The 12773-nt window shown below is 46.5% G+C and overlaps 1 protein-coding gene across 2 annotated transcripts in view; it reads left to right on the top strand.

The window, feature by feature from the left end:
- Lama3 (laminin subunit alpha 3) overlaps positions 1–12773 on the top strand; it is a 216352-nt gene that overhangs the window by 125367 nt on the left and 78212 nt on the right. For both annotated transcript variants that reach the window (XM_010638727.2, XM_010638728.2), the window contains exons 33-35: positions 7527–7674; positions 8260–8400; positions 11002–11163. In XM_010638727.2, coding sequence (XP_010637029.1) covers positions 7527–7674; positions 8260–8400; positions 11002–11163 — 451 coding nt within the window. The remainder of the gene's footprint in view (positions 1–7526; positions 7675–8259; positions 8401–11001; positions 11164–12773) is intronic.

Here is a 12773-nt window from a genome sequence, read left to right as displayed (position 1 = left end):
AAAAAAAAAAAAAAAAATTAGAGGAAAGACTGCTTCCCAGCTCCCCACACCAACCCACCCCAGGAAATTTGCTAATCCAAATGAGGAATATGTTTAGAGAAACCTAAAGCTCATGTAAAAGAAATGGTCAGAGATACCAGGAATTTGCAACAATAATGAAACAATAAAAACAACATTCATTCTGAGCTATACAAGACTATCTTGCAATTATGCAAATCATCACACATTACAAAGCTTAAAAATCATAATTTTCAAGTTATATTTGCTTAAAGTTTTAAGGTTTACTGTACTCACTAAAAGAAAATGAAATGGTTATAGATATTAATTCTAGCAATGCACAATGCTTGATATTTGCTTAACTGAAGCTGGTATTGTAATTTTAGAGACAATTGGGAATATATTAGATTAGGACCAAAAATCTGAATTCTAGGTCCACCTTGGTCACTGCCTCCAAAGGAAACAGGGTAAGTCACCTTCCTTTCCTGGGCCTCAGTTTCCTAATGTGAAAAGTGAAGCTTGATAAAATCATCCACAGCTTCCTATCTAAGTTTAAAATTCTCATTCTATTTCTTCTTCAATTTCTGAGTATGTCAAGACAATTTTGCAACATTTATACTGTGTAAATTATACAGTGTCTTAGTTTATCCAACCCTGTTAAGTTCATAAAGAGGCTTAGATTGACAGAAATTTTATTTTTATAGAAAGACAGAAATAGCAAATGTATATAATCCAATGTAATAGCAATGAAAAAGTAAACCTTTATCTCCTTTTAATGGTGGAAAATGTATGCCTTCTTGGAACACCCAAAAGGACTGGAATAACCTCAAAAGATTTTTATCAATCTATGCCACATACAAGGAAGTTGGGAATCACTGCTTTTAAAAATTGTCCTAATGTCAAACACTTTGAAGCTATTAAGATGGATTAAAGGAGCTGACTCTCCACAGGAGCACCCAGTAAAGCCACAAGGGCCATGTGCCTTTTCAGATGACCTCTCCCACCCACCCTTATAGACTTGCTAAATGTGTGCCAGATGGAGAATACCAGGAAAGGCCACAGATTTAGTACTCTTGGGATGGAAATGCTTCCAACCAGGCCTAATAGCTCAGAAAGGCAATTCCTTGGATGAACCTCACCAAATAATAGGAATGGGGCCACTGAGGCAGCAGGCAGACACTGGGACCTGGTAGTGGCCAGGGTAGACGAGGCTCACCATTCTCCCCTCCCCTCACCCTGTCTTCCTTTACCTCCTGTCACCTAGCATCTCTCACTCTGCTTTTGAATGATCCTTCTTGGATTGTTTCACCTGTTCTGTTTCTTCCCCTGACCCCAGACTGAGAGGCTGTATGGTGCGAGCTTGCTGGGGGTTGAATCTGCCTCTGCTGCTCACTGGCTGAGTGGCCTCAGGCAAACTGTTCTTCTCCTCTCTGCCCAAGTGCTTCTTCTGTAAGAGGATACTAGAGACAGCTACCCTTAAAGTCTTTGGAGCATTATATGTGCCATGCAAACAACCTTTGAACAGTGTCTGATGCATGCTAAGTCCCCAGGTAGCATCAACGGTGTTATTATTGACCTAGGCCATGGCTATCTACCTTCCTCCCTCTGTGCTTTTCACCCTGAGAGCCCACCTGTTCCTCTGTCTTCAGCCAGCCTCTTCTGGGTGATCCTTGGGTCTGTTGTCCAGTCCTGGTCCTCATGGCTCTGTTAGCCTACCTTCATTGCAAATCAGCTAAACACCAGTTTTCTTATTGCCTTTACTTGGATAGCCTTGCACCAGTCCCCTAAATTATGGACTTCTATCTCCTTTCATATAGAATAGAAAGTTAGATAGCATGATCCTTAACCCAATGATTCTGCAACTCTGACCTTATATCGGAAAACCTGGTCATTGTCTTTTGAGCCATTTCACCTTTCCATTTTTAAAAAAGTTCTACTTAATGACAATAGCCTCTTCTTAGTCCTCCAAGTCTGAAATCTCAGAGAAACTTATTTTCTCTCCAGCCAATCAGCTGTCAGCTTCTGGCAAGAGATGTATTATCTCCTTCCTTCCTCGGCTAAGTCTTCTGCCACTTGTATTTGAATAATATTGATGCTCTCCTAAGTTGGCTTTAATCGTTCTTTTTTTTTTTTTTTTTTTTTTTTTTTTTGGTACTGGGCATTGAACTCTGGTCCTTGTGCTTGCGAGGCAGGCAGCGGCACCACTGAGCTAAATCCCCGGCCCCTTTAATCATTCTTCTGTGGTTCTTTAATCTAAGAGGAATATGTTAAACACACGATTACACTAGGATTTTAAGTTCTGTTTCCTCCTTAATTTTGTTACTAATAGGTACATGGTACTGTCAGTGTATAAAAGTGGAGGCAAGGTTGATAAATGCATGTGCTTATGATTTTGTCTTCTTGACGTGTAGATTATTTTTCAGTGTCTTTTTAAATTTTTATTAACGCAGAATTGTACACATGGGCACAAAGTAATATTTCAATTCATATATATTGCATAATGATCAAATCAGGGTAATTAGCATATATATTATATTAGATTTTTATCATTTTAGAATGGTAAATACACTCAAAATCTCTCCTAGTCATTTTGAGATATATAATGAACTATTGGGTACTGTACCATTCGTACTGTGTGGTAGAACACCAGGATTGATTCCTCCTACCTAGCTGTAACATTAGACCCACTGACCAGCCTCTCCAGTCTCTGGTAACCACTGTTCTACTCTTAACTTCTCTGTGACCAACTTTTTTAGATTCAATATGTGAGTGAGATCATGGGGTACTTGTCTTTCTGTGCCCAACTTATTCCACTTACCACAGTGCCCTGCAGGTTCATCCATGTTGGTTGAAGAAGACTGGGTTTTGTCTTTGTTGTAGCTGAATAGTATCCCATTGCATATATGTACTACATTTTCTTTATTCATTCATCCATTGATGGGCACTTACTTGGGTTGATTCCATGTCTTGGCTATTGTGAATAATGTTGCAGTGAACACAAGGGTATATCTTGCTTTTTGATTTACTTAGCAGGGGAATTGCTGGATTATATGATAGCTGTGTTTTTCACTTTTTGAGGAACCTTCATACTATTTTCTATGCTGGAGATATGTGTGTGTGTGTGTGTGTGTGTGTGTGTGTGTGTGTGTGTTTATGCATGTATTTTAATGGGATGAAACATCTCTCAGTTTTCGTGAGGTTTTTGATTTTGTCTTTGTATTTTATCAGATATCAGTACATTTTATTGCTCAGACTATCACAAGCACTCCTGTTTGGGTGCTGTACTTTGTGTGAAAGGCATGCGTGTCTGGACTGTTCAGGAAACTCTACTAACAGACAGTGTCAGTGCAGTGTGGCCTAGTGCCATATTGTGTGCAGGATGCCACGGTGACATGGTCCGAACAGCTTCACACTGCTGCGTCATTCTCTGCTCAAGAACCTGCCTCAGCTCACCGTTGCCTGCTAGCATAGGGCCAACTTTCCGTGGCAATCTGGCCTCCACCTACCCTAACTTCAGTCTCATTTCCTCTAAACGCTTTTTGCATAAATTCAGTTCCCCAGTGTTGAAAGACCTCTCTCCTCCTTTTCCAGTACCCTCAAATTACATTTGTACTTCAAGGATTTTGTGTTAGAAGTAAAACTCAAAGGAGTCTCTAAACCTTCCACTAGCAATGAAGAGATCCTCACCATTTATGCCTCAGGCAGGCTTGGTGCTTACTCATCCCATCTTTGATGCAGTTACTTAACTCACTATTTCTAGGTCCCGTGTCACAATGGTCACAATGTGCTGAGGTCAAGGTTGACTTACTCTTCTAGGTCTTCTCCCTCCCACGCCCCCAGACATAGGGGTGCATATGTAGAGGATGTACACAGTTCTTAAATGGACAAGGTAGACTTGGGCTCTAACTTAAAACTGGACTTTGATGTGAAGGTACTGTGAAGAGACCCATAGCATTTAACAACAAAAGGATCTGGGCCCACGTGTGGGTAGATGTTGTTACATAATAGGCAGCCACGAGTGCCCGTGCCCTTGCCTTGGAGAGGACTTTATTGACCATTCTGCAGCCCAAGGCAGCAGCATCGAGTGGAATCTTCTTGCTTTTGCAGCATAGGCAGCCTTGTGGGTAGCACAATGCCTCCTTGGAGAAATGTGCAAGGTCAGGCTGACATGAGATCATTTTAAAAGATGTTCAGCCAGACTTTGAAGAGGAAGTCTCCATTTTTTGTTTTTTTGTTTTTGCTATTTCTCCTCTTGTCCTGGCACTACTGCAAGCTCCCTTGGTTGCTGGATTTTGTACAAGATTCTTAAGTTCAAGGATGTAAACACTGTATGACTCAGGTTATGGGTATTATATGCTCCACGTTCTGCTGGGTCCTGGCCTCTCAGCCCAGCTGGCTGCACAGGGACTGGTTCTGTGATGCTCTCCTCCATGCTGTTCTCCCCTCCATGCTGTTGTCCCCTGCATGCTGTGCTCCCAGCTGTCGCATGCATGCTATGAGGCCTAGAGCTGGGTCCTGTAGGACCGATGTGGTCACACCTTCTCTGCCCCTCTCCTTTCTAACACATCAGCTGGAATGAATAGCAGACCCAGGGTGAGTTTGTTTCCCTCCCACGTGCACAGCATGCCTAGCAGCTTCCACGGCTGCTCTTGCTGTAACATACTCCCCATACCCTTCTTTTCCAATGAAGTGAGCATATTAAAAAAACAGTCTGCATGTCCCTACCTTCAAGGTCCAGGCTGAGGGACACTCAACCATGCCCAGTGTGTGACCAAAGGTGGTCAGTGTGACTTGTTTATCACCAGCATTAAGTTCATGCTCTCTTGGGCCAGAAACCCTCCACATTTTCCAAAAGACATATTCCAGACCTTGGGACAAGGAGCCTGGTTGGCATTTTATGACTGTCCATGCCCACTGGCTTTCTCTTCACTACCAGATCAAGAGAAGTCAGGTCCGCCCAGCCTAAGTTAGATTGTGTCAGTCAGCTTTCCATCCCTGCAACAAAATACCTGAGAAAATGAACCTGAAAAGGGAGAAAGATTGACTTCAGCTCACTGCTGTTTCAGCCCACGGATGATCACTTGGCCCAGCGGCTTTTGGATCCATAGTGATGCAACCCATCATGGTGGAAGCATGTGGCAGAGGAGAGCTGCTTACCTCAAGGAAGCAGAGAGAGAGAGAGAGAAAGGGACAGTGATCTACTCCCTCCATTGGGTGCCACTTCCTTAAGTCCCTTCCACCTCCCAACAGTGCCACCAGCTAGGAACTAACCCTTCAATGCATGGCCTTTGGGAGACGCCTAAGATCAAACCATAACAGAGACCGTCTCCCGTGCCCCTCTTCTGCACTAAGATTCCTCTTCCTGATGCTGTTTACTTGGGAAAGGTTACTTGTCTTCTCTCCTTTCCATCTCTAGACCATCTGTGCTTGGTGCCAATCCAGAAATAGAGCATCATCTAAGAACAGGCTAGGTGTTATTAACCTTTAAAGTGACTACAAGTGGCGTGTGTGTGTGAGAGAGAGATAAGTGTGTGTGAGATGTGTGTGTGCGTGCATGTGTGCACACAGTATTTGTGGTTCTCTGAGAAGATGGCCCTTAGTCTATTCAGTCTCCAAACAGTCCCTGATCCCTTCTCTACTTAACACTCCATTGCACTGGAGTGAACCCTTCAAGCAGAGCATTTACACCTTGCACCTGCACTGCTCCAGGTGTGGCTCACACTTTACACCTAGGTTGCTCTGGGTGTGGCTTTGAGAAACTTTCCTCCTTACGAAGCAATTGCTGCAGTTTTGGCTGGGGTGGAGGGGGAGAGGGATGGAAGGGCCCTGGAAGGACTGACCTGACATTGGACTTGTCGGGGGGTCCTGCAGGTGAAGCTGATTTCATCTTTTCGGGTGTGCTGGGTGGATAAAGGGGCAGCTGCCTGCCTCCCTCCGCCAAAGTCAAGACAGTGATCATCGTAGAGATGCCTGTGTGCAAGGCACAGTTCTCAGGCTCCACATACAATCCCTTATAACCCTCACAGCAATCCTGTGAAGCAGACATGACATTAATGTCTGTGAGCTCACAGATGAGGAACCTGCTTGTGAAAGACAAATCTGCTCAAAGCCTCGCCTAGGCTGCCTGTTCCGAGTTGGCTGTTCCTCACCAAGTGTGAACTCTCGTCTGCTTATGTGTGACACTGGCACCGGTGCAGCCCTGTGCCGGGGTTCCCGGACCGAGCTGCTGCAGGCTCACACCTGGTTCCACCTCCTCTCCTCATCCCGGAGCAGCAGCTCCTTGGGGTTCAGCTCACAGATCCTGCTCTCCATCCGCTCAGCGTCCGCTCCTCCCCTCTGTGCTTCCGTTGCTTCTGTTGGTGACTCTGAGACACCCCTCTCCCCGGGAGCTTTCCCTGCTCCCTGGCACCAGCGCTGGCTGCCGGCTGGACTCCCCCACCCCGAATGCCATGTCTTCCTCCCTACATCCCTCACCCAGAGGGTCCCGGGATCCCAGCTACCCCTGAGCCGGAAACCTGGGAGTCTTCCGTGCCTTCTCTTTCCTCTCCCCTCAGGCAGGAAGTGGCAAGTCTCAATAACCTCACCGCAAACACAGTTTTGGAACCCACCCCTCCTGTCCATCCAAAGGCTTCTCCTACCTTACTGCCCTGTGTCTCTCTCCTGGTGCCGCAGCCCTCTGCCGGGGTCCGCCTCCTCAGCGCCATCCCCCACATGCATCCACCCACACCCTTCCCTCCTCGGCGGGGCCTTGGGAACCTGCCACGTGCCAGGCACTGTGCTGCAATTTCGCACACACTGCCTCTTCTCAGCAGTTGTCCAATACGTTGCAAAAACAGTACATTCCCCTTGTCAGTGCTGGGTGTGAGCCCTGCCAGTCTGCCTTTGGCCTGCCTGTCTCCATCTCTGTGCCATGCAGCCCGGGAAAGGAGCCGGCCCTGGGCTGTGTGACCTCTGTGGACCCATGCAGGCCCCGGCAGCACTACTGTGTTCTCTGCGTGCCCAGGGTGGTTTCCCGGTTCTGCTCCTTCTGTCCTGAATGTCTGCCCCACCCCCAACCCCACGCACTGTCCTCTGAGGCTGAGGCTGAGCCCTGGTATCGGTGAAGCAGGGACTTTCCTGGGCTGGGCCAGCTGTGGCTTCTCTGAGCCCATTGGCTCATGTGTGTGTGTGTGTGTGTCTGTGTGTCTGTGTGTGTCTGTGTCTGTGTGTGTGTGTCTGCGTGTGTGCCTGCGTGTGTGTTGTTCTCATTTCCACTCACGGGCCACCTGCAGGAACCCTCCAGACTTAGTGCCAAATCTGTCCTTCATCTCCAGCACCTAGCACTGAGGCTGACCTGGAGGTTGTGCTTCCCACAATAATTGTCTTCTGCTCCTTCTGTGATCCCCTTCTGCCTGTGTCTCCCTCTCTGTCTCAAATATAAGCACCCTACAAGTAGCTGTTGTGTTGTTCAACTGGCTTCATGCAGCACCTGCTCAGAACTGTGTGCAGACAGCTAATGAGGAATGTTATGTCCTTTGCCTCAACTACAGTTGCAAGTCCCCCGGTATCACAGGCCGGAGGTGTGACCAGTGTGCTTCTGGATACTACAAGTTTCCTGAGTGCCGGCCCTGCCGCTGCAACCGCAATGGGACTCAGCCTCAAGTGTGTGACAAGAAGACCCAGGCTTGCTTCTGCAAGGTGAGACATGGTGCAGTGCTGGGGGCACCACTACCAGCCTAGGAGAGGTTCTTCCTGTTGAATTAGCCTCTCAAAGTGTGGGAAGTGGGACCAACCTAGAGTAGATTTCCTTCGCTCATGTAGCACTGCAGAGACATTCTCTCACTTCTTAGACCTGGAAGAGAAACCCTCCCATTCTGGGGACAGGCCACAGACCCCTTGAGGGTCTGATCACAGGGGTAGTCCCTCTCCGGAAAAATCAATGCAGAAGTTTAACTACAATGTCAAGAAGTTCGTAGGTTCCCTAAAGCCTGTCCCTGGCCCCTGGCCTCCATGTTTTCCTCTCTGCTCCAAGAGGTTCTGCCGGATATAAGTGGATGCCATTCCTAGCAGACTTTTCCAGGTGACAGTGAGTGGGCTGAATTGGTTTCCTCACCTTGTGAAACCTCACAGTGTTGACTACCTTCAAGATGCCATCTTTTAATGTTTGGTTAGCATTCCTGTTGGAACATCTTGCGTTGGTGATTAATTTGTGCAAATAGCTCCTTGCAACCAGGGAACTTTTAGAAGGAATGATGTCTCCTTTTTCATGTTTTGTTTCAACAGGAAAATGTAGAAGGTGCACAGTGTGACAGGTGTCAAGAAGGATCATTTAATTTAGACCCAGCAAATCCCTTAGGTTGCACCAGTTGCTTCTGTTTTGGAGTGACTCATCTTTGTACCAAAACAAAAGGTCTACACATAAAGGTATGCGTAGAGTTAGAGTCGTGGTGGGTTTTGTTTAGTCTAATTTTGGAATGAAGAAGGAAATAAATTGGCACAAAATTTCATGGGACTTTTTGTATATTAAATGATCAAAATAGCCAGTGTTGCCCTTTCTGTTCCCTGGCTGGCAACATTTTCCCCGTAGATATCCTCATGATTATTTCTTGAACGACCAGGTCTCTGATGGAATGTCACATGCTCAAGGGCCTCTCCTCACCATTCCCTATAAAATAGCTCACCCTGATCACTTGACGCTTGTTATCTCCACAGCACTGACCCCTCTCTGACATTTCATACATTTCATTTTAAAAGTTATTTGTCACTAGAATGTGAGCCCCTTGACATGTGTCCACTCCCAGAGACTAGGACGGGCCCTGGGACATAATAATTGCCCCTTAAATACTTTTTATTTTTTAATTTTTTGGTACTGGGGATTGAACTCAGGACCTTGCTTTTGTGAGGCAGGTGGTAGAACCACTGAGCTAAATCCCTGGCCTATGGCCAAATACTTTTTAAGTGAATGGAGTGTGTTGCTTTCTGTTGCCATAACAAAATACCCAAAGTAATCGAATTAAAAAGAGGAAAAGTTTATGTGGCTCATTCTGGAGGTTTCAGGCCATGGCTGGCTGGCTCCGTTGTTGTAGACCCTGTGGTGAGGAGTTTATCATAGTGGGAATGTGTGGTAGAAAAAAGGTGCTCACCTTTCAGTAGCTGAGACTAGAACAGATGGAAGAGAAAAGGGCTGGGGTCCGCAGTGCCCTTGAGGGCACACTCCAGTAACCTGACTTCTTTCCAGTAGGGTCCACCTCTCAGAGGTTACACCACATCCCCCTAGTGATAAGTTTGTGGTCCACTCTCACACCGGGACCTTGTGGGGGGCACTGAAGGCCACAATTAGAGCAGTCATTTTCCCCCTTAAAAGAAAACTCTCTCCCTGTCTTTACCACGTGTCTGACACCAAATGTTTAGGATCTTTCCCACTGAGAAGTTCTCCAGTTTCCTCTTCAGATGTGTTACAGTTTGCTTCTGACTGCTCTCTGCCTAGAGGTAGTATCAGCCCACAGGTTGAGGGGTGGGGACCCCCGGACTGCCCTCACTTCAAAGGCCAAGTGCAAGTCCTGGACCTGTGGTGTTTTTGACCAACATGGCCATAAATGAAGAGTTCCTGCCATTCCCTCTCCAGGGTTGGTGCTTTGCTGTGCTGGCCAACAGAACCCAGGGAAGCACTTCACTTTCCATTACCGGTTTATTATAAAGTATCCAGATGCGTGGCTGCTCAGGGTGATGTCCAGAGGGCCCCTAGCACTGGAGCTTCTGTCCCCCTGGAGCTGGGGTGCGCCCCTTCACATACCCTCCCAGCACCCAGGAGCTCCCAACACAGTCTTTTAAGGTTTTATGGAGATCCCATGATGTCAGCATAATTGATTAAATCATCAGTCACTGGTACTTACCTCAATCCGGGGCTGTGTCCCTCTGCAGAGGTTGGGATAGGGCTCATTACCAGCTCATTACCAGCCATTAACATCCAGAATGACAGTCATCACTTTGGAGATCCATGGTCATAGAAGCTCTAGAGCCAGGAACTGGGGACTGAGGCTGAACATTAGAGCAAAAGATGCTCCTGGCACCCCTGCAATTTGGGAAGTTACAAGAGATTCAGGCACTCGGTGCTAGGAACTAGGAACAGAGACTAAATAGATATCTTCTATAACAGTACAAGATCACATCCTTCCATTCTCTTTCTTCTTCTTCCTGTTTGCCTTTCCTTCTTTCCTATTGTACCTTTGAAATTAACTTCATAAAACTAAAACTTTTTTAAAAATCTCCATTATTCCAGGAACAAGTAGCCTCCTGCTTGCTTTCTTTGTGTGAGTAATGTCCTAGATCCAACAAGTATTCAAAGGAAGATTATATATTTTACTGCCTGTTCCTTAAAAGGGGGGCAGACTGGGAATTGGAAAGAAAATTAGTTTGTACATCTACCCTGAAGCCCCCACACTGTACCCCTTAGGGAACCAGGAAGTGTTATTCCTAAACTATACTTGGTCGTTTCTTTTTTCTTCCCTCAAAATGGAAAGGGCTTCTTTTGCGACCAGGAACACATTTAACTTTGAAGCTCCACTTAGAGAAAAAATCATGACAGAAAGCGATTGTATTAAACATCAAATTTTTCTCTGTGGGGAGCTCACTTTTTACCATTCTATTTATTATTAATGTACTCATTTGTTGTTCACACTTTCGTTGAACAACTACTAAACGTCAAGGACAGGTTGTGTGCAGGGGTAGGAAGGGCAATCTCACATATGTCCTGTCGCAGCCTCTGAAAGCCCCTGGTCACTTCAGGTGAGAGGAGGCCGTCTGTGGGTGAGGCCTGAGTCATGGTGGGCCCGGGAGTGGGGGTGTAGCTCAGGGGTGCAGCACATGCTTTGTATGCTCGAGGCCCTGGGTTCAATCTCAGTGCCCCCTAACGCTCCCCCAGAGACACACATAAAAGAAGCCTTTGAAGCTAGCGGCTACTCTGTAGGTCTTTCTGTGATGTGTGATTGCCGCCACCGCATTCCCACGCCATGATTTTGTCTCCAGTTTAGGAGGATGGATTGCTGGCTCCTGCAGACAGCCGATGGTGTCAACCTCCCTGTCAGCTACAATCCAAGAAGCCAGAGTATGGTTGCAGATATCCAAGAGCTGCCCTCCACAGTCCTCAATGTGTCCTGGGTCGCACCTTCATCCTACCTGGGGGACAAGGTAAGGGCAGCTTGTTGTTCTTGTGAGCCCTCTCTGGGCCTCCTCTGTCACTGTAGGAGCAGCATGGTCAGGAACTCTGGAGCAAGCATCGGGAAGATGTTTAGGAAATGAGGTCAAAGCTGAGCACAGTGGCATAAACCTGCAACCCCCGCTGCTCAGGAGGCTGAGGCAGGAAAATCACAAGTTCTAGGCCAGCCGAGGCAACACAGTGAGACCCTGTCTCATAATAAAAAGGTAAACATGGCTGGGAGTGTAGCTCAGTGGAGGAGCACTTGTCTACCATGCACAAGGCCCTGGGTTCCATACTCTGTATGGGGGCAGGGGAGAAAAAGCAATGAGATTAACTAATATCATGAAGAGGACACCCTGCCTCCCTCTGGTCAAGGACTGAATAAGCACTTCATGTACCCCACATACACAAGCCCCCCAGGAAAAGAAACCATGTACAGTGTTTTTCTAGATTTTTAGACTGCCAAGGAGTTTTCCTCTAGGAAGATATAGAGCCGTTTAAATAGTACCTATTGCAAATGGGACAGGTATGCTTTTAAATGACAAAGCTAAGAATTCGTTGTTTCAAAGCAGAAGAAAGGCTCCTTGTCAGGCAAACAAAAAAGGGAAAGTGACTCCTGAGCTTATTAAGGAAGCATGGGAGCTGTTGCACTTTCGTGAGCAGAATCCTGTGTATTTACTTACATACTCCTCAGGGAGCTAATAAATGAGTTGCTCTTTCTTTGCTGCTTAAATTATTATTCGAGAGCCCAGCCAAGTCTGCTTACTTTATGAAGCCAGAAACACCATGAGGTGACAAGTATTCCCAGCTTGGCAGGGAGGAGGTTTCTGAGAAGGGGTGGCTTTCCCAGGGCTTGATTCGGGTGATGCCGTCATCTCATGTTGAACATGACTTCTAGGGTCTTGTTGGCTTGAGGTCTGTAGTTCTGCCTTCCAGTCAAAGGCCTGTGAGTCTTGATGTCTGAGTGTAGAGAACGTTGGCTCTCTCCTATGACCCAGCTTTTCCTCACTTCACGTTCCTCTTCACATGCTGGTTACCTGCTACCCGTTACGAATTTCCCCCAGTACAATTGTGGTGCACAGTTTCCGTGGGTCAGGGATCCAGGAGACGATGGATCTTCGGTCATCTGGGACTGGAGGACCTGCTTCCAAGGTCATTCACATGGCTGTTAGCAGACTTCTGTTCCTTGCATGAAGTTGGCTGGAAACTTCAGATCCTCATCACCTGAGATCCTTCCTCAGCTACCTGAGGTTCCTCATGACGTGGTAACTGAGCTCCCGCAAAGCAACAGATGAGACAGACAGAGAGAAAGAAAGAATGAACAAAAGAACTGAAGACAAAAGCAGCAGTCTTTCTATAAACTAATTTTGGAAATGACATACTCTTACTTCTGCTTTGTTCTGTTTGTTAACTCATTAGAAGTGAGTCCCTAAGTCCAGCCCACATTTAAGGGGAGGGAATTAAACTTCACTTTCTGTAGAAAGGAGTATCAAGGCATTTGTGAGCATATCTTTAAAACTACAGCCATATAAAAGGCGCTTTTTACTTGCATAAGACGATTCAAGGAGTTCCGACCCTGAGAACACGGCTCTGTGAGACT

The sequence above is a fragment of the Fukomys damarensis genome, unplaced genomic scaffold (genome assembly GCF_012274545.1).
Source record: "Fukomys damarensis isolate Sample0158 unplaced genomic scaffold, DMR_v1.0_HiC HiC_scaffold_30, whole genome shotgun sequence".
In the NCBI taxonomy this organism is placed as follows: domain Eukaryota; kingdom Metazoa; phylum Chordata; class Mammalia; order Rodentia; family Bathyergidae; genus Fukomys; species Fukomys damarensis.
The sequence above is the reverse complement of the archived record's forward strand: the minus strand, read 5'-3'. Positions and strand labels throughout refer to the sequence as shown.